This window comes from Cottoperca gobio, unplaced genomic scaffold (assembly GCF_900634415.1).
Source record: "Cottoperca gobio unplaced genomic scaffold, fCotGob3.1 fCotGob3_495arrow_ctg1, whole genome shotgun sequence".
Taxonomy (NCBI): domain Eukaryota; kingdom Metazoa; phylum Chordata; class Actinopteri; order Perciformes; family Bovichtidae; genus Cottoperca; species Cottoperca gobio.
The window spans coordinates 7501-35000 of NW_021167040.1; the positions used below are offsets into that span (position 1 = coordinate 7501).

General features: G+C 43.2%; 3 protein-coding genes across 4 annotated transcripts in view; 1 reads left to right on the forward strand and 2 right to left on the reverse strand.

The window, feature by feature from the left end:
* The window catches only part of LOC115006129 (ras-related C3 botulinum toxin substrate 2-like), a 9539-nt gene extending 5483 nt beyond the window's left edge, over positions 1 to 4056 (reverse strand). Inside the window, exon 1 of the mRNA XM_029428196.1 lies at positions 3804 to 4056. Coding sequence (XP_029284056.1) covers positions 3804 to 3838 — 35 coding nt within the window. The 5' untranslated portion in view covers positions 3839 to 4056. The remainder of the gene's footprint in view (positions 1 to 3803) is intronic.
* A 374-nt stretch (positions 4057 to 4430) lies between these two features.
* On the forward strand, positions 4431 to 17165 carry LOC115006131 (cytohesin-4-like). Of its 2 annotated transcripts, XM_029428199.1 has the most exons (13): positions 6073 to 6190; positions 8223 to 8305; positions 8417 to 8481; positions 9054 to 9120; positions 11251 to 11369; positions 11705 to 11785; positions 13974 to 14086; positions 14333 to 14481; positions 14744 to 14855; positions 15028 to 15104; positions 16034 to 16105; positions 16202 to 16356; positions 16476 to 17165. In XM_029428199.1, exons 1-13 carry the CDS (start codon positions 6172 to 6174, stop codon positions 16555 to 16557), a joined length of 1194 nt encoding a protein of 397 aa, XP_029284059.1. In that variant the 5' UTR covers positions 6073 to 6171; the 3' UTR covers positions 16558 to 17165. The 2 variants fall into 2 exon arrangements, with proteins under 2 accessions (XP_029284060.1, XP_029284059.1); XM_029428200.1 differs by lacking the exons at positions 6073 to 6190; positions 8223 to 8305; positions 8417 to 8481 and adding an exon at positions 4431 to 4447.
* Positions 17166 to 17548: 383 nt separating this feature from the next.
* Positions 17549 to 27500, reverse strand: part of LOC115006130 (protein FAM83F-like) — a 10243-nt gene continuing 291 nt past the window's right edge. The window contains exons 1-5 of the mRNA XM_029428198.1: positions 25721 to 27500; positions 21112 to 21279; positions 19719 to 19840; positions 18762 to 19507; positions 17549 to 18663 (exon numbers count right to left, since the gene is read on the reverse strand). The exon at positions 25721 to 27500 is cut by the window's right edge and continues 291 nt beyond it. Coding sequence (XP_029284058.1) covers positions 18620 to 18663; positions 18762 to 19507; positions 19719 to 19840; positions 21112 to 21279; positions 25721 to 26203 — 1563 coding nt within the window. The 5' untranslated portion in view covers positions 26204 to 27500 and the 3' untranslated portion in view covers positions 17549 to 18619. The remainder of the gene's footprint in view (positions 18664 to 18761; positions 19508 to 19718; positions 19841 to 21111; positions 21280 to 25720) is intronic.

The following is a 27500-nucleotide window of genomic DNA, read 5'->3' on the forward strand; positions in this document are numbered from 1 at the left end:
CTGAGGACATGTTGTCAGATCCTCATTTGGTTTTTATGCTTCAGGTTCCGTGAAATGAAAAGGTCGGGGTGAGGAGTACACTTGTTTGACAAATATTTAAGGTTGGATACGAGTTAAGGAGTGCGTTATGTCAGCGAAGGCTCTCAGAAGTATAGAAGTGCAAGCCAAGTGTGTTTTGTGGTTGTATGTGTGTCGAATAGGAACTGATCTGTTTCAGAAGCATCAGTTAGCACTGAAAACAGGAACCAGCCAAACTACAGACTTCAACGTCTCTCTTTCTTCTTAATCTGGTTTTTCATCAACTCTTTGGTCCCCTGCTGACACCCTCCGACATTAACTGGTTTTAGCTCGGCAAACTCTTCTGCCTCCAGTGTCTTTGTCTTTCTACTCTTCATTCTTATTCTCTTTCCCCCGTTCTCTACCTCACTTGTATTTAATGTCTTGTTTATCTTGTTACCATCGCAACAACATACTTTCTTTACTTTGAGACTCCCCCATCTCCCTCCACTTGGTTCAGTCCAAAAAGCGCAAGCAACAGCAAATAGTTAAATAGCTTCAACTACATTGAAGCGAAAACGTGAGAATTAGTTAATCACACATTACATTGCTTAAACGTCTCCTCATAACACAAAGTGGAACAGTGAAATGCCTCCATGCTTCAAACAGAACCGAGTGCTTCTGGAGGCTTGGAGACGTCGTGTGTACTTGCAAGGCCAGTTTGTGAACTACTACAGCTGGCGACAACAAGCTAGCTAGTCAGCAACATGCTAACCAGTCAAAGTAGCTTTCCAGATCTCTCTCTATGTTCTCTGTACTGAGTCGTTCAGGATTCTCTCCGGATGTACAGTATATGCATTTATTTAATAAAGAGTTGAAGAGGGAAAGAAACACTCTGAGCCAGCTGTCAGTTACTTAGCTTGTTAGCTCGCCCGCTAACGGGATAAAGTGTTCACTCCGTTTATTCAAAAGAAATACGTGTTGGACCACAATCAACTAGCCGTGGGTATATGTTCTGTATCAGCTTGTTATTAAATCTAAGTATTAAATCTCTCTGATATTTAGACTGAGTGAAATATTCAAACCCAAGACTTTATGCTTTATAGCTGCATTATTTTATCACGTGAAATTATTCATTTTATTCAGATTTTATTTATTATTTAGTTGGTATATTTGGAAAGTTTTGGATCTCCACTAGAATTTAAAATATCGGAAACCTCCATGTCTGAAAAGGGAAACCAGTGCATTTGAACGTGCATTCTTTCAAATGACCAACAGCCGGCGATTCCACTGATTGCAAAAATAAGTCCGATTGTATAGAAGTCTATGAGCAAAATGACACTACTTCTAAGTTGATTTATTACCTCATTAAACATTTTCCTAATTAGTTTATACTATATATATAATATATATATATATATATATATATGTAATATTATTAGTACTAATAATTAATACTTAGTATTAATACTAATAATATTACATATATATATATAATATATATACGTAATATTATTAGTCGCTAGTTTGAAGTCTTCTTCAACACAGCATGATGTTAATTTTTTTTAATATGTTCCCATTTAGATTAAAACAGACAATAAAGCAGCGAATGTTTTAGTGCATGGCTACCACCAACATGTTGGTCGCTTACAGTTTTAGGTTAACTCAGCTCCACCCTTCTGCCCTTCTGTCACTTCTGTAAAATGTTTTATGAACTAAACTGTTGCTGAAACATCCATCAGTTATAACAGAGCCATATACCAGCAGCATGTTAGCTTGTGTGTACCCAGAGAGTCTCTGAGAGACGACAGACTTCCCCACAAGCTGAGAACAACTTCCTCTTCTCTCTCAGAAGCTTTAAATCACATGTGGAGATCTGGTTTAGTCCCAAACATGTTCCCACATCACGCAGACAATGAAGAGCACGAGCTCCATCTGTCCAGGGTTCATCTGTGATCTGGTGGAGCCCCAAACTCAAACTGCTGCTACGTAGCCGTCAGCAAAGGTTGTTTGCAGAGGTTGCATCATGACGCTACGTTAGCTCCTACCAGAGTCGATCGAAACATTTAAAATCATGGCAGAAATGACTCATACCACCGGCAGCTTCAACTGACAGCTTCTTGGCGATCATGAGGTCAATATACTCTCAGAGAAGTGCTGCATGGACTCTGTAAAGATCCATTCAGACATTTCAGACGGGGTAATCTTAACTTTTTTATTCAGTTTTTACAATTTTTCAGCACCGACAGATCAAGACCTTCTGCAGCGGTCGTGCAGCTGTTCACACGAGTTAAACTGGGCAGAGCTCAGTTCCCCTCTGGTGGTGTTTTCTGCAGAACTGCACTGCAGTAATTGCCTTTGTGTTGGCAGTGTGTATGTATGTAATCTGGGATATGTTCTGGACAGCAGCCATGGAAAATGGTATGATACATTGAACACATTAAATGAAATTATTACTAATTTAAGAGAAGAATATAGAGAGGAATGAAAGTGGAAAGTTTGGTGTATGTAAGTGCTACTGAAGTGGAGACTTCTGCTGAAGAGTGTGAGAAAAAACTCCTTTAAAGAAAAGCTCCTTTAAAGATATGTATTGTAACATTCATACATGTTGTACACACTACAGGTGAACAGAGTCATACATGTTGTACACACTACAGGTGAACAGAGTCATACATGTTGTACACACTACAGGTGAACAGAGTCATACATGTTGTACACACTACAGGTGAACAGAGTCATACATGTTGTACACACTACAGGTGAACAGAGTCATACATGTTGTACACACTACAGGTGAACAGGGTCAAACATGTAACTAACAGATATCATGAAGCTTCCCCACTTCATGACTCACATCAACACAAGTTTATATTACAAGTGTTTAATATGTACATGAGGCGTTATGTGATGTAGCTGTGGAGAGTTTACATCTACACACACAGTTACAAACACAAACTGGGAGATAAAGAGCCCAAAAGCGGCGTCTCGCATTAAACTCAAATAATTCAACATGTCTCACTTTCCTAGTAGTTACATTCAGTGTCCCTACTTCTTTGAACTCACATTCAACACACACCAGGAAGTGGAGCTCCAGTATCTACCTGTAACTGTTTAATTTTCTTTAACTGTTGACTGAGCTCTTGCAGCAACAACTACAAACTTCCGCTTCACAATTTCCCCCATCACGACAAGCGGCATTTCTGCCCCACCTTCAAGGGTTAGAGCAGAAAGTACTTTTTCTGATGTGGTTGTCGACACATTGTCCAAACTTGTTCTGAGAGCACATTCGAGCCTTTGGACCAAACACACTCGGCAGGTTTTCTAATACTAAAGAGAGCAACAATGTCCAACTTTAACTAGATGGCTCTTTTCTTGCCTGTCCTGGGCCTTACTGTTTGAGCCCCTTGTCTTGTGTTTCCCTCCAGAGTGAGGAGTGTGAGCTCTGAGCTGCATGTTCCTGCATGCTGTGGCCTGCACCCTCCAGCATCATTCTGAATCAGCGCTGTCAAACACACGCCTAAAGACCTACATGTAGCGCTGCACATACTGTGTTCTTTGACATGGCAGAACGTTTAAGAGAACAGCAGAACAGTTGTTACATCGAGTGAACACCACATCACTGCGGAAGTTGTTACTCGAGGAGTTCAGTTCAGGTGAAAAGCTTTGACTTTTATCAAATAACCCTAAATTCGGAGCCTGAGGCTAAAGGTTCCCATCACACATCAGCTGGGTTAACTTCTCTCCATTCAATACCTGAAGGCAGCTTAAGTTAAAACAATGTAAGTAAAGTAAAAATAATGGCGTACCCATCTCCAACGACCACACATTTGATAGCCTGCATCCTGTTCCGCTCAGCTTCGTCTGTGCTCTTCACTGCGACAGAAACAGACTCCGAGAGGAAGGTTCACAGAAGCAGTTTGCAACTACAGGAAATTGTTACACACCTCCCTCACTCCCCTCCCTTTGTGCCTCTTGTTCTTCCTCAGTTTCTTCAGTTCCTTCGTTTTAGCACCGATCTCTCCTTCTGGTTGTGTCCCTCTGAACATCATAACTCATGCAAAGCAAATGGTATTTTATATAAAAGTTTTATATGACGCAGAAAGAGACGCTTTTCTAATAAACGAGAAGTGTGAAATGTCCATCAGGCGTTTTGAAAGACGGAAATTGTAGCAAAAATAACTGTGCTTTATTTGAAACTTCCTCTTTTGCTTGTAGATTTGCAATCATGCGTGCAGCTCACACACACACACACACACACACACACACACACACACACACACACACACACACACACACACACACACACACACTTTGTGTATATTGAGATGTCCTGCTCTGAATCTTATGGAATCAAATATTCAAGACTTTTCTTTCTTCCTGTCCAGAAGTTAAAGATGGAGATAGACAACATCATGGCGACTGTACTCAGCTTCGAGTCTGGAGAGGAAAAGTATGTTAGTTCACGTAACATAAGTTTGATTTAATTTGAAAAGTGATTAAATGAGAAAGAAACAAGTCAAAGCAACACAAACACTTTACGATCATAAGCTACACATAACAGCAGCTGCGATATCCCTTTGTTACCACTAGGTGGCACTTCAGCACCATGCTTGTCAGTGATTATCATGTTTAAAACTGTAAACATCAGCAGTGGAGATGTTTGTACTTATATTTGGTTCTTACTTAAGCAGGATTTTTAGCTTTTAGTTGCATTTGTCAGATCAACCACGAGAGTCTTGATCACTAGTTATGTCTCAAGATGACTTTACACCGTAGATGCTGTTGTCTTTCTTCAGCCTTCTGTGTTGTGGAAATGTAGAGTTACTTGCATAAAGTATCCTCAATGTGTTGTACCATTTCAAATATCAATTGTTGTCTTTATATTTCAGTCATTTAGCAAATGTTCCACAACAATAGAATGCAGAATCTGTAGGCGACGGGATTTTGGTATCGGATACGTTCTGGTTTTTGTTTGTAGTCCGAGTAGTATTGACCAATCAGCTGGCTGTGCTTGCACGCAGGTGAACAGTCCATGTGCAGAGCTAAAGAGATAGAACTCGTTGGCCGAAATGTAATCTCAGAACCCCTCGCTTATCGTCTGATGACAAGTTCCCTTTCTATTCAACAGATACCTGCAGATGAACGCTGATATACAGTCCGGTCGTAGACGTCGTCTCTCAACTCCATTCTCGTGTTTTCATTTGCTTTTACTTTTTTGAGTAGCACACATCAAAGTGAGTGTAATATCCTCTGGCTGCACCAAAACGCCCTAAATATTAAGTGATTGTTGTCCGACCAGTAGCCTGTGGGCTCCAAGATAAACCACCAACCACGTCAGATGTTCAGGAGGCTGCATGCATAGCTCCACTGTGAGGGCCGCTGTAGTAGGTCACCTGGCAGAGCGGACGCACCATGTCCTAAAGCTGAGTCCTTGCAGCGACGGCCCAGATTCCTATCTGACCGCCGGCGCTTTGCTGCATGTCGTCCGCGCTCTCTTTCCCCCTTTACCTTCAGATACACTAATAAAGACCATCTAAAAAAAATAAAACTTCATCTGTGCAGTCAGCCTGAGTTAGTACACACGATGACAAGAGGAAGGTGATACTTTCAAAATAAAAGTTTGTAGTTATTGTGTAATTAACTGTAACTTCAACACTTATCTCATCATGTGACCAGATGCTAACATCCTGGTCTTCACTGTCTCTTGCAACCAAGTTTCATCGTCCAACTAAATTTCAACTCACTCTCTGTCACCTCCACTGAAGAAGCCATGGGTCGACAACATGTTGTATTCAAACAGCATAAACACTGCCTCCTTTTTCTAGCAGTCTCTGTTTTCTACAGGTGACTTTGTTCTAATCTTACTGTCGGTCGCAGGTCAACATAACATGCTACGTTCAGAGGTCTTACACCCCAAAAGGACGTGTCAAAAGGAGCCTCTAACCCTCCTTCATGGGTTCACTTCATCCATCCAGCAAGGCTTTTATTTTGAAGGATGATTTCCTTCTTTCTGCCTTGGTGCTTGACGTTGTGATGGATGGGGAAGAGGTGGGGTTACAAAAGAACATCTACTTCATTCAAGTGTTGCTGCACTACGTGCCGTGCCACTCTGCTCATCTTAATATCTCGACTCTGCTTTGCTGTTGACAAGTTTTGCTTTTTTCTTGGATATAAATGACTGATTTCCAAATGGGTAAGACCTGTTTTGATGTCTTTTTTAATTGCTGGTTCTCATATTGTATATTTAATTTTATCCTCATTAGACTGTAAAACATTTGTTGCCTTTTTATTTTGGTCTAAGAATTGTGTTTTAAGTTGAGGCGTAAAGCATTGTTTCATGCCAACTGTTGCTTTTGACCTGTATAAATACTTTTTAAATATATTCTTATGTTTATGTACTTGATATTTGTAATACTGGAGCCTCATCAACACACTGGCTTCATGACACATACAAGAACAAGTAACACTTCCATCTCCTCACACCGTCAGCTCTCTAGTTTAGAAACTGCTGTGATGTAGAAAGACTTTTGACAACAGGTGAGTTTGAATATTTGGGTTATTGCTGCACAGTTGTCAGTGTATCGTCTCAATCTGCAGCCTGTTGTGAAACGATGCACGGTGCAAACAGCTGAAATAGGGAAGAAGCCGTCGCACTCAGAACTCACAGCACGCCGCTGAAAATAATATAAAAAGAGAAGTTATCTTTAGTTAGACATCTAAAAACATCTTTAAAGTCGTAGTGCCAAGCTTTCTACTTTACACAGTTAGTTCTCAAGTTAAAGCCTCAATCTGAATGACGTGAATGAAGAGTTCTGTGCCTGTCAGCGTTGTTGCACAAGGTTCTAAAGGAAGGGTGGGGATGTGGAAGTCCTGTGGTGAGATCATTAACACAGACAGCATCTCTACAGGAAGAGATCTGCGTGCGTAACTTTATAATCTACAAGAGCAATATTATATATAACATGCTGATGTCTAACAAAACACATGTTCACCTTACTGAAGGAGGCACCACAGAGCTCGTCGTCTGCCACGTTTATTATGAAATCTTCTACGCTGATGACAAACACATTTATATCATTTCTGTTTTTGTCTTATGGGAACTTCTAACTTTGCCTAAAATTCTTTCCTACATGCAGTAGCTGCAGCTGATTATCTGTGCAAGAAAGTCGTGAGAACAAAGCTGTAAGAATGTCATTTACTCCCAAACGAAATGTTCCTCAACTGCTTGAAGCTGCATCAAAAATTCAGACAACAAAGTAAGAAAAAGGACAGAATCATGGATCCTGTTAATCCTCATGACTCTGGTGATCCCTTCATATTCCTTCCACATTTGTGGTTTGAAGAACTATTGGATTGTAAATTGTAAAAACTAGATCCCTACACTTTACCTGGAGGGTCGTCATCAGGTTAACATTTTTACCAGCAGCTCTATAGCTCCACAGAAATCTCCCCACCCGGCAGACACTGTTTCCACCCAAGCTGATTGACATTTGGCATCGAGGAAGTGTGTGAATGTGAAGGTGTGTGTTTGTAGATCATAACTTCGAAACTCTTGTAGGAACCGAGCGTTGGGAGGTCGTGTGTGAGTGCACACGTGGATGCTTGTGCATACGTGGTCATTTGCACTCGTTCATTTTCAATTACGACTGAATACCTGCAAAACTACTGACATTCAAATTACTACTAACTAAGACGGTAAACATGGTGAAGAGTATACGTGCTGAGCAGCGAATCATCGCCATTGTGAGCATGTTAGCATTCTGACATTAGCACTAATTGGCACATTGATAGATTACCTGGATAATTGTACCCAGCAGTGTCTGGACGCTCCTGCAGCTCCTCCACAGAGTATCTGAATATGCATCGTGGAATATGCATCATGTTCATGGTTATGTTTTGCGGTGACTGATATCGTTCATGAGAAACCGCAGCAGCTGTGTCACCTCTCTTCCAGAGAAACCTCTCTTCCTTGTGCTGTGGTTATATTTAAATAAACTATACACTGATTCTTCTGTCAAATCAAACAGAACGACTAAAGAAACGTTTAAACTTCATCGTCTCTTTGTCCAAATGAAGAAGCTGAAATCTGAAGCCATCAAAGTGGATGATGTCATAATTGTAACTACGACAGTCTGATGTGATGGAAGTTGTGCGGGCGGATTATTAAACGTGGTGTCTGAATTCCTGAGAATGTGTTTGACGTCGTTTTTTCTATTTTTGTATAGTTTCCTCGGATTTCACAGCAGATGAGAAGATGGAGCTTGAGAACATTAAGACGTATAAGAAAGACCTTCTGGATGATATCCAGGTACACACACACACACACACACACACACACACACACTTTGTGTATATTGAGATGTCCTGCTCTGAATCTTATGGAATCAAATATTCAAGACTTTTCTTTCTTCCTGTCCAGAAGTTAAAGATGGAGATAGACAACATCATGGCGACTGTACTCAGCTTCGAGTCTGGAGAGGAAAAGTGAGTTTAACTTTGTGAAACCCGCCCCCGACCTTACTAACCAGTCGTTCTTTTTATACACCTCCCACTAACGCTCCTACTTAGTCAATGACTTGCATGTTTCCGTTTCACAGTTGCTTGTTATAAACTTTCCCCCACCGCTGCTCCACATGTTCTGTTCTCAATGTTCTCGTAAAGGATTTAAAGAAATAGTGACATCAGTTCTAAATATAGAACTATTCCTTTAAGCTAAATATATATATGCGTGTCTGTGATGGACAGTTACATTAAAGAAACTTAGGATGGATCAGTTATTATTGTGTTGGGATCCAATGACTACAACTCCCATGATTCTTAGCTCTGATTCTATCGAAACATTGTGAGAGGAGGAAGTAAAATGTCACTCGAGCACAGAATAACATTTTTACTAAGATGGGCAGAACAACCCTGATGAGGGACATTGTTTGGCCGAGGATAGAGGTAAAACATGTAGGCTTTTATATTTAGGGTTAGGGTTAGGCTACTAAAGACGTGCGTATAGCATTATTTAATTATCATCATTAATACTTTCACTTCTTTTGCTTTTCCTGCAGCAAGACGACGGAGAAGAGCAAACAGTTTTCAAATGGGAAGAAGAAATTCAACATGGACCCCAAAAAGGTGAGTTCAGAGGAGTTCATGTGTCTGATCGTCTTGAGACAGAAGTTAACATGCATAAGATAAAACATCTGGTTTAGCATATCGCTTGGTGAGAAAGGACTTCATGCTATTCTTGAATGGTTTAAATATATGTATTTATAAATGTCACCGTGTGTCTTTGAGCCGTGTCACATGAACACCTTCAGCAAGCAGCTCTCGCTCGTGTCTGTGTGGACTTCCTCTCACTGAACCACAGTGGAGCAGCTGTGATCAGCTCCACAGCAGTCTGTGGTTTCAGAGTCAAGCTTCATGTCGTGAACTGTTTGCATCAACAAATACAAAGCAAAGCATCGCAACGTGTGTGAATTCTTTTATACTTTATGTCATAAGATGATGTTTAGATTCTTAAACTCCACATTGTATAGAAGTCTATGAGAAAATGTGTCTTCTTCTCTCTAACCTCCAGCAGGAGACTCCTCTGGTTCTATAGAAGTCTATGAGAAAATGTGTCTTATTCTCTCTAACATCCAGCAGGAGACTCCTCTGGTTCTATAGAAGTCTATGAGAAAATGTGTCTTCTTCTCTCTAACCTCCAGCAGGAGACTCCTCTGGTTCTATAGAAGTCTATGAGTAAATGTTTCTTCTTCTCTCTTGATTTATTACCTCAGTAACATTTTCCTGATGAGTTTATGTCTCAGTCTGTAGTTTCAAGTCTTCTTCACATGATGTTCATTTAGTAACTGATGGAAACATTTAAACTAGAGGATAAAGCAGCGTCTGCTTCAGTCCATGTATAACTCATATGAATATGTAATATGGAAAGAGATGTGGTTCGATGTTTCTCTCTCTTCTCTATCATTTGTTATTTTAATTTTCCGTTAAATCATTTGGGTTTCTCGGTTTTCGGAAAGAAGCTCAACGTCATCGACCATCAACTTAGTTGCTTAGTATTTAGAAAAGCAACTCTCAGTTGTTCATTGATGCAAACTGTTTGTGTTATTTTTGCGATTGCGTTAGCAGCTGCTACTTTTAGAGATTCGTGTTTTGTTTTATTTCATAGAAAATATATATATAATCATCCTTTTCCTCTACGAGCCGTGTGATGGAAGAGAAAGAGGAATAGAGATCGATTTTAAGGAATTAGATTTACAGAAGCTGCGAGTTCGCTTGGTCTTACAAACCGGTGATGAGCTCATGATGAAACTAAACATTTACAGAAAGTGTGCAGTGTGTGTCCGTGTGTGTGTGTCCGTGTGTCCCTGTGTGTGTGTGTGTGTGTGTGTGTGTAAAACAGGGGTTCTCAAACAGGGGATAAAGCTTTCCGTGCACCCTTCATAATCATAGCTCTGAGTAAACATGCTGCATGTGTGTGTGTGTGTGTGTGTGTGTGTGTGTGTGTGTGTGTGTGTGTGTGTGTGTGTGTGTTACGACCCCGGCTCGGCGAGGGAAAAGGGAGTAACATACACCAGATGTTGATGGCAAAATAAGATATATTTATTAAATATGGTGGACAATTTGACAGACAATTGCTTTTAACGACACCACAAAGAACAAAAGGAGGGCTCTTAACACAAGAGCAAATAAGGCATCAAAGCCAAACTAACAAAACAAACTCGGGGTGAAAACTTGATAACAGAAGAACACATAAAACAACGCCGGGGCACCCTAAAGTCTAACAGAAAACGCTGCCAACTTCTCATCAATTAACGCCAAAGGTAAATCTAGTTCCAACACCCAGGATACAGAACACAGCATGTCAGCCAACAATATACGATACTCTCGTATCCACACACACAAGTACGAGGCATGCGGCTGACAACACCAGCAGCCCCGACTGTCGAGCTGGCTTGGCCTTTGTAGTCACCGTCTCTCCCGTGCCCTCGGATTGGAGAGCCGGAACAGGTGCACACCAATCACAGCCGGTCTTCATCAAGGTGGGAGGAGGAGGTGTCGCCGCAGCCAATCAAGGGGCGGCGGTCACACATCCAAATGTGCATACTTAAATAGGGACACAAGGTGCATGCATCCACAAAGCAATCCCCCGCAGATAAACAAGGCCATGGCCGTAACAGTGTGTGTGTGTGTGTGTGTGTGTGTGTGTGTGTGTGTGTGTGTGTGTGTGTGTGTGTGTGTGTGTGTGTGTGTGTGCAGGGCATCAATTACCTGGTGGAGAACAAGCTGCTGGATGAATGTGCTAAATCCATCGCCGAGTTCCTCTGCAAGGAGGAGGGACTCAACAAGACAGCCATTGGAGAATTTCTTGGAGAAAGGTGAGGAAGAGGAGGAGGAGGGGAGACAAAGAGAAAGGATGAGGATAGTCAAGACAATGGCAAAGAGTAGCAAGAACTGAAAAGGGATGAGGAGGTTTTGAGATGAAGGTAAACACACATGAACTAGATAAAGGAGGAGGAGGAAGAGATATGTGACAGGAAGAAGGAAGAGGAATGAAAATCAGCCATGAGGGGAGGAAGATGGGGACATGTTGGAAGAAAAAGGGGGATGAGAAGGAGATACGAGTAATAGCAGGAGCAGGAAAGAGAGATTTGAGTGCAGTGAATATCTTCCTCTGGTTTCACGTGTCTTACTCCCCCCTTCTGTCCCACAGGGAGGAGCTCCACCTGCAGACCCTGAAGGCCTTTGTGGAGCTGCACGAGTTCTCCGACCTCAACCTGGTCCAGGCCCTCAGGTCAGCTCCCTTTGTTTTTTGGTATACTGTAAGCCGCACAAGTGGACATTTGGTTAAATAAGTCGGGGGTGAATCACAAATGCACTCAATAAAATCTCTTCTATTGGATCTATATAAATCTAAGTCATTGCCGATTTGCAGAGTTTAAAGAGCATCTCATAGTTGGGTTTCCATCTGAAGTAGTCTCACACTTTAGAGTAGGGGTGTCAAACTCAAATAAAACAGTGGGCCAAAATAAAAAGATCTCGGGCCGGAATGGTTCAATGTTTATTGCAAAACTTATTGAAATGAACTTATTGCACATATTGAACCTGGAACTAACAAAGCTTAAGTTATTGCCTATAAAAACAACATTAAATATTAAATAAATGAAAAATCAGTTGCATACATTTCTTATGGCTCTATCTGCAGCTTCTCCAGAGTCATTTCTAATGAAAACATTTTCCACAGGCCAAACAGCCAAAAAATGATTTCCTTCAAAGAAAAACCAAACATGCCCTGTGGTAGCAAGAAAAAAGTGCAACAAGGAAACGCATTAAAGCTCAGTGTGCTGCTCTGTGCTGCACACTAGTCTGAGCCAGATACCTGGCATCTCATCTTGGATGCAAGTTCATCAATGTTTGGGGTCAGTCTCCGAGCGGAGGAAATCCTCAGGATTGAGTGAAGGTGTTCATCAGTAAGACGAGTCCTGTGTGATGTTTTCTTCATCATAGAGAACAGTTGTTCACACAGGTGTGTGCTGCCAAACATGGAGAGCATTTGAGCAGCTTGGCTACGCAGCTGGGGCATTGTGTCCGGGATGAAACGTGGAAACTGTGCAGCGCCCACAGAGTCATACGTTGCCTTGAGTGAGTCACTACATTGGAGTTCAATCAGCTCCATTTGTATGTTGGTTGGTGCGCTTTCCAAGTCAGCTGCAAATGGATTACGGAGCAGTTCAAACCTGCTTTTTTGGGCTTCAAAGTCGGCAAACCGCCGTGTGAAGTCTCCACCGAGTATGCTGAGTTTTTCAGCAAACCGTGCACTTGGGAACACGGCGGTAGAGACCTGCTCTTTCATAGTTTGGCAGCACAGGAAATGGCTCAACTTTTCTTGCAGCATTTGCGTTTCCAACAGGCGCAGCTTGGTTTTAAAAGCCCTCACAGCAGCATACATGTCTGTGACCACACGGCCCCGGACCTGAAGCTGCAGGTTGAGCGCATTGAGATGGCTGGTGATGTCACACAGAAACTCTTCCCCTTTATTTTCCATGAACTGACAGATCTCCTCATGCAACTCGAAACACCTTTTCAGTACTTTCCCTTGGCTTAGCCATCGCACCTCTGTGTGATCGGGCAAGTCACCACATTCTGAACCCAACTCCTCCAGAAAACACTTGAACTGGTGATGATTTAAACCTGTGGCTCTTATGAAGTTGACTGCTTGTGTTATGGTGCCCATTACATGTTCCATTTTCAAGGCTTTGCCACACAACGCTTCCTGGTGTATGATGCAGTGATAAGTTGTCAGCTCACCTGTACCGTTTTCCTCCCGCATCTTCTCCCTCATCCTGCCCACCAATCCACTCTTTTGACCGCACATCTCGGGCGCTCCATCTGTCGTCAGTCCCACAAGTTTATCCCAAGGCAGACTCATTTCATTTACACACGACAGTCTTACTGTCTTACCAGATCCGGCCTGCGGGCCTTGAGTTTGACATATATGCTTTAGAGGATCGCCGGCAACGTGTTTCAGCTGCAGCTTGTTCTCCGGGGGAATCTGTGCTTTCACCTGGACGCAACCGTCGTACGCACACTTTTGCGACGTGCGTATACATTTCATGCAAATGTTTAACGTTGACAAACCAGCTCTCCTATCCAATATGATCACGTGTCACCACAACACTAGCCACACTGAGCTTCCCTTCAGAGTATGAGAGGTGCTGCTGTTAGCAAAGAAGTGTCAGCAGCCACATCAGTGTGGGGGGGGGGAGGTACTCAGCTACCTGTTCTGTGACTCTGGTTCTGTTTGAGGGATTCAGAAGTTATTACGACCGCAGTGTGAAAATACACCAACGGTCCTGCAAAACAAGAGATGGTGCACTACCACCATCAGGGTCAGTCACACACACACACACACACACACACCTGGATGATGGACATGTTTACGTTACACACCAGGGGTTCATGTTGTTGTGTTTGTGTGACAGACAGTTCCTGTGGAGTTTCCGTCTGCCTGGCGAAGCCCAGAAGATCGACCGCATGATGGAGGCCTTCGCCATGCGCTACTGCGACTGCAACACTCATGTCTTCCAGTCGACTGGTGAGCTCCACTAAATATACATCAGACCACTTCCTGTCTGGACTATGTGCGTGTGCGTGTGCATGTGTGTGTGTGACCACATCACCTCTCTGTTTGCCTTTCTGACCTTTTCATCTTTTTTCTTTCCATAAATGGTTCTTCTTCTCTGACTCTGAACTACATGATGAGCATTGTGTTGCTAACTGTGTGTGTGTGTGTGTGTGTGTGTGTGTGTGTGTGTGTGTGTCCCCTCCTCTGTCACACCAGACACGTGCTACATCCTGTCCTTTGCCATCATCATGCTCAACACAAGCCTCCACAACCCCAACGTGAAGGACAAGACGACTCTGGAGCGTTTCTTCTCCATGAACAGAGGCATCAACAACGGAGACGATCTACCGAACGAGCTGCTGTCGGTGAGAAACAGAGCGTCTGTGTGTGTGTGTGTGACAGATGGCTCTCCTGATAAAGACAAACACAAAATAATGGTTAAAGATGTGAAACTATAAAGAACCCTGAGGGACTTTCTCTGCTTGAGTAAAATAAAAACCGCTCTGTCACAACCTCCACATGGTGTTGTTCTCAGCTTCACCTGCAGCTCACTCACAGGAACGTTAGTGTGCAGCAGCTGGAGACGTTCTGTACTTTCTTTCACCTCTTCAACTCTGTTCTCCTCAGAAACTGTACGAGAGCATTCGCAACGAGCCGTTCAAAATCCCAGAGGACGACGGGAACGATCTCACGCACACCTTCTTCAACCCCGACAGAGAAGGCTGGCTCCTCAAACTTGGTAAACCCCCTCTCCACGACAGACTGTAGAAGGAGTGATTGTGAATTAAATGTGACAAAACAGCAGCTTTGCTGACCTGACTGAGTGTACAGTGGAGGACACCGTCAGTGTCACGCAGTCTGACGTCCAAACATGTCACTCAACTGAAAATTCAACGCTCTGTGTATTTCAGGAGGTCGGGTGAAGACGTGGAAGAGGCGATGGTTCATCCTGACGGACAACTGTCTGTACTACTTTGAGTTCACCACAGTAAGGTCACCTTCACAAGTTCTTTAGTCTCAAAGGTCGATAACTGACCCTCAGTCATACGTTAATCATCAGTGCAGACTTTACTTTGTGTCGGCTGTTACTATCAAATCAAATCAAATGTATTTATACAGCCCAATATCACAAATTATACATTTGTCTCAGTGCTTACAGACTGTACAGGTTATAACACCCTCTGTCCTTAGACCCTCTGTCCTTAGACCCTCTGTCCTCAGACCCTCTGTCCTCAGACCCTCTGTCCTTAGACCCTCTGTCCTCAGACCCTCTGTCCTTAGACCCTCTGTCCTTAGACCCTCTGTCCTCAGACCCTCTGTCCTCAGACCCTCTGTCCTCAGACCCTCTGTCCTTAGACCCTCTGTCCTCAGACCCTCTGTCCTCAGACCCTCTGTCCTTAGACCCTCTGTCCTCAGACCCTCTGTCCTTAGACCCTCTGTTCTTAGACCCTCTGTCCTCAGACCCTCTGTCCTCAGACCCTCTGTCCTCAGACCCTCTGTCCTTAGACCCTCTGTCCTCAGACCCTCTGTCCTCAGACCCTCTGTCCTCAGACCCTCTGTCCTCACACCCTCTGACCTCAGACCCTCTGTCCTTAGACCCTCTGTCCTCAGACCCTCTGTCCTTAGACCCTCTGTCCTTACACCCTCTGTCCTTAGACCCTCTGTCCTCACACCCTCTGTCCTCAGACCCTCTGTCCTCAGACCCTATGTCCTTAGGTCCTCAGACCCTCTGTCCTTAGACCCTCTGTTCTTACACCCTCTGTCCTTACACCCTCTGTTCTTAGACCCTCTGAGCCAGCCCTAACTATAAGCTTTATCAAAAAGGAAAGTCTTTAGCCTGCTATATAACCTATCTCATTGTACTCTTCCTCCTCCTGATACGTCACCTGACTCCGTCTCCACGTCTTCTGTCTGCAGGATAAAGAGCCTCGAGGCATCATCCCTCTGGAGAACCTCTGCGTGAGAGAAGTGCCATATCCTCGCAAACCGGTACGATATCGTCAGCTGTGTTTACAAGCTGTATAAGTTGGGTGAAGAGATTTTATATGTATACGTTGATTGTGACATGATTCTGGTGTTGTCTAGTACTGTCTGGAGCTGTACAACCCCAACAGCCGAGGGCAGAAGATCAAAGCGTGTAAAACGGAGACGGACGGCCGAGTGGTGGTGGGGAAGCACCAGTCCTACACCATCTGTGCCGCCGGCGCCGAGGAGAGAGACTCTTGGATCGAGGCCATCAGGTCAGACCACACACACACACACACACACACACACACACACACACACACACACACACACACACACACACACACACACACACACACACACTAATTATGCCGCTCTTCTGTACTTCAAACAGGGCGAGTATCACCAAGGATCCGTTCTACGACTTGGTGTCACTCCGTAAGAAGAAGCTGATAAACCAGGCTCCTCAGGACTGAGCGGTGCAGTGCCCCACGTGGACGCTCACAGTACTGCACCACAGTGGGATTCAGAATCCTTTTAAGTTGTTTTAAACACTGGAGGCTAAAAGAGGGACTTAATCAACTAAACCGTGTCAAAGGGGGAACACATTGCTCTCGCTGTCGGCGCAACGAGCCTCAAATAATTTGTCAATATATCTTGTGGCACGAGGAGGTGGTTTTTGGTCGATATCCGTGTGCTCCACATTTAGTTTCTGGGATCAGGAGGACGCATTGAGCAGGTGTTGTCCAGGCACATCAGTGTGTGCACGCTGTAAAAAGAGAAGACGTTTCTTAAGGCTCAGAAACGTTAGGCGTCCCGTTGGGCGTCATTTCAGGAGTTACTTACGTTTCAATGTGTAAACACAGATAGAATGTGTAGTACTTGTTCCAATCAAAACAAGCCTGCAACACTTCACACCTTTATATCTCAGTGCAATACGTGCAATACGCATTATGTCAAATGTATTGCGATGCTTAATTAAAGTGTAATATATTAAAGAAAGTGTTTAGCTGTACATTATAGTATAAGTATTGCATTTCTTGTGAATTATTTAATAAAAAGTATTCCGTGGTGTTGACATGTACGACTGGATCCTGTTTTTGGAGCAAAGTGACAGCTGTGTTTGTGAAACCACCACACCTTACTCACGTGTCTGTGTGTAGGTACATGCATGTGCCTCGTGAAGGGTGACGCACCTCTGGGTGTGAAACATCATATACAGGATTAGAAACCTTCTAATTTTACACATTTTATTGCACGAACACAAGTTCTGTTCAGCTTCCTCTGGACTTCTTTGTCGGATAAATGATAATATTCAGTAAAATTGTATTACTGATGTTGTATTGATGAATAAATGTGTTAACTTACACCCGGTGTTGAGTTGGACTTCTGCAAATGTCAAAATTCTAAAGGCTCCAAAATACTTTAATTGTATAATAAATAAAAAAGCCTTTTTGGATGTTATGACCTACATTGTTTAAAGATCCTGTTTTAAAACATACAAATCTATAAAGATAAAGTGACACATAGCAGAAAATGTTTGTTTTAATCAATCAATAGTGAACATTTGATGACATTCTGATCAAGTGAAAAGCCCTCTCGCTGAACTTGTTGTGTTTTGAGATGAACATTAAGATGTAATTCTCACAGGAAATAACATATGTTCATGCCTATAATGAATTAGTTAACGCCTCTTCCTGCTGCAGCTCTGACTTCCTGTTTCAGTGTTGCACCACCATAACCCTAACCCCCCCCCGCAGCCCCTTAACTCTGCTCTGAGTTCCCATCAGGCCTGTGGTTCCTCTCTGAGGTCTGACCTGTTTGCAAAGACCAGAAAAGAGAAGCAGGGGCGGGATCATCACTTTTAACGTCCTATTAATGTCGACGCACTTCTGTGTCTCACCACTAGGTGGAGCTATCATCACATTACATGAATTTTAAAAAGGAAAAACAATTACAATTTAAATAAAAATTCTATTTAAAATTAAAAATCATTGTCAGACTACAATTTATAGACAATCTTACGATAAAGAATTTAATTATTTTCATCATCAGAAAGCATTTATTGAGCACACTGTAGAAGTAACACATAAGAACATATTACAGTACTGCACACATGTAAAGGCCCATAATGCATCACTACACGGTGAGACAGGTGCATATTTATCTTTCATCATTGACCTGCTGATCTGGACTCATTTTCACCTTTTGGATGTTTGAAGAGGTCATGAATTCTCTTGTACCTGAACACAACTTCTGTTTGCAGAAATAACCCCCCCCCCAGTAGGATCAACGTAACATCTTGTTTATCAGCATCAAGAACAATGAAGCTGCAACCGATCACCAGAGAATAACTCATTAACCCTCTCCGACACACCCGAGCAGTGTCGACTCAATATTTTCAATTTGGCACCAAACGGATAAAATCTCTCAACATTCATGCGTCTTTCTGTAAGGCGCTGCATCAAGTACTTACAATATTGCACAATCAAAGTCAGTGTCAGTTTGTAGTCCATGTTGAGACGCCTGCAGGTTCCATCAGGACACTTTACATGGCTGTTTCCGACGTTGACTCGTGACACCTGAGAGAAGAAAACAATTAGAAAAGGAGGTTCGTGAGACGAGGATATAGAATTCATGTATAGCTCTGGGTTAGTTTGTGTGTTTATTCCGGACTTACTCTCATTGTCCTGCGCAGTGTTGACAGATTGCGTGGACTTTGTCGTCCGGCCCGATTTAAGTAATTTCTTATTTCTCCATTTGGACGGAGTTTTCACGATCACCTCAAAGTTGTCCTCGTTCTCGTCCGTCCTGTTCGTTTCTGTGGGCGACGGGCACGTACTGCCCGCCGGGTCGGGATCCAAAACATCCTTACTGGATGATTTCTTCCTGGAAAACTTCTGCCTCCACCCGACTCGCCCCTTCTTGTCCTGCGTGACTCCATTTGGCAACTTGAAGATTTCACTCGGGGCTTCTGATGGCAGCGGACTCAGCTGGTCCACCCGCTCGCTGCTGGTCACTCGTGGCCTCCCCGGGTCCATTTCCTCAGCAACCTCAGCCAGTGCCAAGCCTCTCTTGGGTCCAGGCTCCTGCAGAGACCCCGTTGGACGTTGGATGTCCCCGAACACCAGTGAGTATTTGGGGTTGTAGAATTTGTGTGCAGGCACCTGGATGCCAGGTTTCCGCGAATCCCCTAAGCTAACCTGGAAGCGGGATGTGGTCGCCGTTAGAGGCGGGCGCTTTGAGCCCACTTTGGAGCGTATTGTAGCGTTAGTGGCCGGTGGGCTGATGTGGAACTCCTTGTAGAGGTCCAGCTTCTCAGAGATGGCGTAAAGCTCACGGAAGTCCTGGTCGAAGGAGTCGACCACCTGCCCCGTCATCACAGTGATCATGTTCCGGTCCATACGAGACGTACACCAGGAGAAACTGGGACAGAGACAAGTTTAGAGTCTGTGTGTCCCCATCGGTCCGTTAGATTAACAGCAAACATTACGACATTGTATGAAAAACACTAAACAAGTGCCGCAAACAACAACAACCAATGCTGATGAAGAGCTTCAAGCACAAAGCACTAGAAACATTCCAGTTTATGACTTTGGTTCATCACCAATCACACGTTCTCTTCACAAGACCTCACCTGTACGAGCCAAACACCACTTTGTCCCCGTCGACCAACATGTACTTGTTACAGAGCGAGCCTGGCAGTCTGCCGAAGGACAAACTGAAGCCGTTGCCTTGAAGCGTTCTGGTTCGGATATTCTGCAGCCACAGAGTCACAGTCAGACCGGACAACAACACAGCCCGCAGACAACATCGTACCAAAGCTGTAAACTCTACATGGTTTGTATGTTAACCATGATAACCGTCAGGTTACTGTCTGTCTTACTGTCTGTCTTACTGTCTGTCTTACTGTCTGTCTTATTGTCTGTCTTACTGTATGTCTTACTGTCTGTCTTATTATCTGTCTTACTGTCTGTCTTACTGTCTGTCTTACTGTCTGTCTTACTGTATGTCTTATTGTCTGTCTTACTGTCTGTCTTACTGTCTGTCTTAATGTCTGTCTTACTGTATGTCTTACTGTCTGTCTTATTGTCTGTCTTACTGTCTGTCTTACTGTCTGTCTTACTGTCTGTCTTATTGTCTGTCTTACTGTATGTCTTACTGTCTGTCTTACTGTCTGTCTTATTGTCTGTCTTACTGTCTGTCTTACTGTCTGTCTTATTGTCTGTCTTACTGTATGTCTTACTGTCTGTCTTACTGTATGTCTTACTGTCTGTCTTAATGTCTGTCTTACTGTCTGTCTTACTGTATGTCTTACTGTCTGTCTTAATGTCTGTCTTACTGTCTGTCTTACTGTCTGTCTTACTGTCTGTCTTACTGTCTGTCTTACTGTCTGTCTTACTGTCTGTCTTATTGTCTGTCTTACTGTCTGTCTTACTGTCTGTCTTACTGTCTGTCTTACTGTCTGTCTTACTGTCTGTCTTATTGTCTGTCTTACTGTCTGTCTTACTGTATGTCTTACTGTCTGTCTTACTGTCTGTCTTACTGTATGTCTTACTGTCTGTCTTACTGTCTGTCTTACTGTCTGTCTTACTGTCTGTCTTACTGTCTGTCTTATGTCTGTCTTACTGTCTGTCTTACTGTCTGTCTTACTGTCTGTCTTACTGTCTGTCTTACTGTCTGTCTTAATGTATGTCTTTACTGTCTGTCTTACTGTCTGTCTTACTGTCTGTCTTACTGTCTGTCTTACTGTCTGTCTTACTGTATGTCTTACTGTCTGTCTTACTGTCTGTCTTACTGTCTGTCTTAATGTCTGTCTTACTGTCTGTCTTACTGTATGTCTTACTGTCTGTCTTACTGTCTGTCTTACTGTCTGTCTTAATGTCTGTCTTATTGTCTGTCTTACTGTATGTCTTACTGTCTGTCTTATTGTCTGTCTGTCTTACTGTCTGTCTTACTGTCTGTCTTACTGTCTGTCTTATTGTCTGTCTTATTGTCTGTCTTACTGTCTGTCTTACTGTCTGTCTTACCCGAAGGTGCTGTGAGCCGATCTTCAGCCTGTGGCAGATATCCAGGAAGTGTGGAACAGCTTGGTTATCCAACACAATGTAAACGGGCACCGAGCGCCGACCGGCCGCGTCCATCAGGTCCTGCAGGATCTGGACGTCTGTGAGCATGTCCATCGCTATCGCGATCACCTGCAGGAGAAGAAGAATAACTTGCATTCATAGCCGGTTCTTTTATTTACTTCCATCCCTGAAGTCAAGATGAGACACGCCTTTAATTCCTTTCCCACAAAACTCAGCAAAAATGGGAAATGTAATGAAAATGTTAAATTAAACCAGCATGAATATTACTTGTAGACGCTTTTATTTTGTAGCCAGCGAGGTAACGAAATCAAACATACCCAACAACTCGGTGCAGGAAGAAGAGAAAACATTAAAGTGCAGCACACAGAGAGATACTTATATAGATTCATTGTTTGATTCTTTTGAGCGGTGGACTGTTTCAGACCCAAGGAATATAAATATTTGAAGAATAGAAACATTCAGACTTTACGACCGCTCCAGAGGAAGAGGAGTCCACACTTTTCTCTCTCTTGTTTACCATATTAATATACTTTGGTGCTGATTGTCTCCGTAAAATGAACGATGGAATTGTGTCTAAACGATCTAACGATGTCGATTATGACAAAAGTTTTAAAAAAGGGTATACAAATTAAACCTACAAGGGGTGAGTAAAAGGAACTTTTCAAGTATTTTTATAAAGCAACAACTATTTCTTAAACATTTCTTATTCAGACTTTTTCACTTGTTTTTATATTGCAGCCATACGCTAAAATAGTTTACATGTATTTTCTCCCTCATCAATCTACACTGTATAAACTATACTGAAGTGAAACAGATCTTTGCTTTGCGATGACACTTGAGATGTAGCTCAGGTGCCCCCCCCCCCTCACCCTTCTCCAACAACGAGCCATGAGGTCGTTTGTGTCGAGGTGCAGAAGTGTCGAGGTGCAGAGATGTAGAGGTGGATAGATGTAGAGGTGCAGAGATGTAGAGGTACAGAGATGTAGAGGTGCAGATGTACAGAGGTGCAGAGATGTAGAAGTACAGATATGTATAGGTGCAGATATACAGAGATGTAGAGGTGCAGCGGCACAGAGGTTCAGAGATGTAGAGGTAGAGAGGTACAGAGATGTAGAGGTACAGAGGTTCAGAGATGTAGAGGTGCAGAGATGTAAAGGTACAGAGATACAGAGGTGTAGAGGTACAGAGATGTAGGGGTGCAGATATGTAGAGATACAGAGATGTAGAGGTGCAGAGGTAGAGAGGTGCAGAGATGTAGAGGTACATAGATACAGAGGTGTAGAGGTACAGAGAGGTAGGGGTGCAGATATGTAGAGGTGCATAGGTACAGAGATGTAGAGGTACAGAGGTGTAGACGTAAAGGGGTACAGAAGTGCAGATTTACAGAGATGTAGAGGTGCAGCGGCACAGAGAGATACAGAGGTGCAGAGATGTAGAGATGCAGCGGTACAGAGAGATACAGAGGTGCAGAGATGTAGAGGTACATAGGTGCATATATGTAGAGGTGTAGATGTAAAGGGGTACAGAGGTGCAGATGTACAGAGGTGCAGAGATGTAGAGGTACAGAGGTTCAGAGATGTAGAGGTACAGAGATGTAGAGATGCATAGATGTAGAGGTACAGAGACATAGAGCTACAGAGGGGTAATTGTGCAGAGGTGTAGAGGTACATAGGTGCAGAGATGTAGAGGTACAGAGGTGTAGAGGAGCAGAGATGTAGAAGTATAGAGGTTCAGAGGTACAGAGGAGTAGATATGTAGAGGTGCAGAGGTACAGAGATGTAGATATGTAGAGGTGTAGAGAGATGCAGAGGTGTAGAGATGCAGAGAGATGCAGAGGTACAGAGGTGTAGAGAGATGCAGAGATGTAGAGGTGCAGATCTATCAGACTGTGGCTGAAAGAAACACTAGAACAAGCCTCAGGTCAGACTCGCTGCTCTGTTTCCGGTCTGTGTTACTTCTCTAAGGCAAAGAAATAAATCAGTGTTATTGGAGAGCGAACAAAGAAAGCAGCAGTGAAGGTGAAGCCAGAGAGCACCGTCAGGTTAGCTGCTCTTAAAGCCGCAGTCTTCTCCTTCTTCTGTGTCCCGACACAGAGACGGAGCTTTACAACAACAAAAGGAGATCAGCTGAGGAATGTAGGATTTACAAGCGTCTTCAGAAACACTTCCATTACTTTCTCAGAGCTTTGGGATTAGAAGAAGCTTGCACCAAATAAAGGAATTTCTAAGATCCAGTGGTGTGTGGAGGCCAAACCAAAGCGATGTGCACTGACGTTTTGTTGTGCATCTAACTGTAACTTGTAAAAACGACAAGAAAATGCTGAAGAAATGATTGAAAATCAGTGTGTCCAACTGCACTGTCTCTTTAAGAGATGCTTTGTGTTAATCCTGCAACATAACTTGAGGAATGTCAGGAGGCTGCTCTTTACACCCAACAATACAAAACACACTAATGTGATGGTTCTGGTAGTATTAGTGGTGTATGTGAGGCCGATTTCATTCACTTCATCGTCTCAGTAACGCCCGACCCGAAGTCGAGAGCACCAGGAGCAAAACACGAGCGTTGGATGGAGTCATGGGCGCTAACACATATCGCTTTACCTCACAAATATGGTTATTATATCACAAGTGAAAAACTAACAATCTTAACTTCCTCCTTACGCTACACAGAAGACAAATGCAGAGACAAAGTCCCCATGCTCCGACAGATTGTGAGGTTCATACATGACGTGCGGGATAAACATGCAGGCTCATGTTCAGTGCAGGCGGAGGAGGAGGAGGAGGAAGGAAATGTGCTGCTCTGTTCCTTGGAAAGCTAATTCATGGAAAGAATGTCTCTTTTAAACTTGCAACAAATGTTCCTTGTTCCCACCCAGTGTGTCACTGAGGGGAAATGCTGAGTGGGCTTGTGAGTCTGAACAACAGCGATGCAAGCTGAGACACGTGGAGACGCTCAGGCTGGACCGTCACGCAGAAATCAGAACACATTTCATAACTGCGTGCAAAGATGAATATGTTGTTTCCTGGAGAACTGGTTGCTGAACAAGTGTTACTTTGAGCGTGTGTGTGTGTGTGTGTGTGTGTGTGTGTAATCCTTCTAAGAATAGGTTTACTGCATTCCACAGATGCACTTTTTCTTTACCTGACAACTCCCAAAGTAGAACTATGTGTAATATGAAGTATACAGAGTGCGGGGCTGCCAGTTCTGAGGAGGAACAAGTGTACAATAAACAAATCACTCAGCTGACGCGTATACGTGTTGTATTCCCAACATGGCGTGGTGATCACTGGAAAGGAACAACCAGGAAGCCAGACAGATGTGTGCCGACTGAAAAGCACTTTGTGTTGTTGTTTAAGGGCGAGTCGCGTCGCTGAAGTCAGGAGGAAGAATAGAACACACAAAAGAAAAGTGAAGTGTGGGGAGGGAAAGATAGAAGAGAGAGGACTTAAAAGAGTAAACAAGACATGAGTTGCAACATAATTAGCAACAGTTAAGTGGAAATGCGGTATTTGACACACGTCTGTCGTCCACCATGACCTAGTTTTACAGCGTGGAGCAGCGAGAGCCGTCACTGAGCAGGCGGGACAGATGACTCAGCAGAGCTCCGGCTCCGGCGGCGAGTAAACATTACGATGGGCGACTCAAACACCCAAGACCCACTTGAGAGTGAGGTATGAAACACTCACCGCGCCCACACTCTGCATCACACAACACTCTCTTTATTAAGAGAACAGGCTGTGAAAGACCAAATAGAACTAAATGTCATTTGTATTTTGCAGAAGCATGAAGTATGAATGAAAGTAAATCCTAAAATGACTTTACGTTCATGAATTTATTGACATGTTTAAACAATAAAACAGCTAAATCTTAAGAAGCCTTAAGAAAACCTTTATTTATAATGTAGAGCTGTTCTTTTATCTTTTAGCAAAGCATTCATTTTAAGACGTTCGATTATATTTAAGACCATTTTAGACTTTTTTTAGGCCTTTTAATTGAATTTAAGAATAACTGATTATATGTATATATGTATTTCAGACATGTGGTTAGACATACTAACAGTCGTGTATGTGTGCTATCAATGAGTAAGAGGAAATAAAAGCAGAATAACTTTCTACAGTGTATCTCACTGTATAACACTTATTCAGTACTCCTCACACATTTGTTTTGGGTTATACGAGTATTATTGTATTTCTTTTTCTTTTTCATTTAAAGTAAATAATGAGTCTTCTCTATAATGAAATGTGGCAGGACGGAGAATGCATTATGCCAAAACCGTTCAATTGGCTCTGTAATTATGTCTTAATAACACTATTTGTTTAAACCTTTATTATACCAGGAAGTTAAACATCTATACATCATGATCTCCTGTCCACAACGTGACATGCACAGGTCATGAGTGGCCTCCACCCGAACCAAGCCTTGATTCATGAATGGACATCAATGTTTCTAATGGTGTTTCCAATGTAAGTATTAGTATTATGAGTATTATGAGTATTATGAGTATTATGAGTATTATTAGTATTAGTAGTATTATTACTGCTCTTGTCACCTTATTGGCCTCCTGGATGAGTCGCCGCACCACCTCTTTAATGTGAGGTCCGTTGGGTTTCGGCGGGTGTGTGTGCACGGCCACCCGGGTCACCCCTTTGAAGAACCCCCCGCTGGGCCAGCCGAGATCCAGCGGCGGCACCTCGGTGTCCGACATCTGGGGCCAGTAGGTAGAATGGACCCCTGAATCCGCGTCGGTGCCGGCGGCTGCCTGCTCCGCACTGGGCTCCGGGCTTTGGCTGCTGCTGTCATCACCCAAGTCGTAAAGTTTGAAAGTGTTCAGCAACATCTTGACTTCTCTGGCCGACAAGAAGTCTGTCATTTTGTCGTCATTGAGTCGCATTTTGAAGGCGCCGTCGCCATTCTTGAGCAGCTCCTCGATGGCCGCGCGCTGCTCCTCGCTGTAGTAGAACTCCGGTTTGGACTCCGGGACCTTGGCTCCGATGCGGCCGTCCTCCATGCACATGAGTTGGGACTCGGCCATGGCTGTGGCGGCGGTCACCTGGAGCTCAGAAAGTATCTCCCTCCCTGGGGGGGGGGGGGTCTGTTTGCTAACCCCTACCTGCGCTGTGGGACGCCGGACAGGTAGAGTCAGCCTGGGGAAGTTTTCTTACCTGCTCGTGTTGGAGAGAGGCGGGGCTCGCGGACAACCCATGTTGCCTTCATGTAAAAATGGAATACAGAGTACTGGAATACAGGCACGCCAAAGAGACAGTCAAAGTGTAAAATGAAGCCTTGATTAAATTACTGAACACAATCAACATGTCCTGTTGTTGTTTAACATCTGTACCTTTATCTCACCTTTAAATACCGGAGTGATAACATTGTGAATATCCAATCAGAAGGATCGACTTACAGACGGACCGTAAATGCAGCAGTGATGCTGGTTCTGTGGAAACATGCCGGGCTGGAAGCGGTTTCTCTTTGCCTTCCAAGTCACCTCTTGTTTATGCAGCACACTACAGACCAGCCCAGGTAATACACTGACTCTGCATTACTCACCTACAGGTTGTGCATATTAACTAATGGGTGTGTGTTCTGCATGTATAAACATTCATGCATGCATATGGTTTTCTTATATCCCTTTGCACTTGGTCATCCCTATTATGTGTTTGCACGTGTTTTATGGAGGATGAGCGTCAAATACAATTTGAAAGGTTCCTAAATTACAATAATACAACATGGATACTGCTAGATTGTTGTACTAAACTACTAAAGTATTAAAAGTCAAAGTTTTCATCATGCACAATGACACCATTTAAATACATTTCACAACATTATTACTGATGCATTAACACGATAAAAGGATTTTAATGTGGATATGTTACATAGTCTAATCTACAACATCGCATTACATTTTATGAATGGATACATTCCTTTCATGTACAACTGTAATCTGAAGAGTAACAAGCAGCAATTAAATAAATATCGTTGAACATGAATATTGTGGTGTGTAGAAGTAGAAGAAGTTTAAAGTCAACATTGTACTTATAGACATTTCACGTATAGTACTGAGTTACATCCACCACTGGATAGGGAAGGTCAAGAGCATGTATAAAACCTTACTATTGTCAACTTACTTTAATTAAACATTTTACAATTTGAAAATGTTGTGTGTGTGTGTGTGTGTGTGTGTGTGTGTGTGTGTGAGTGTGTGTGTGCGTGTGTGTGTGTGTGTGTGAGTGTGTGTGTGTGTGTATGAGTATGAGTGTGTGTGTGTGTGTATGAGTGTGTGTGTGTGTGTGCGTGTGTGTGTGTGTGTGTGTGTTGATGAGATACAT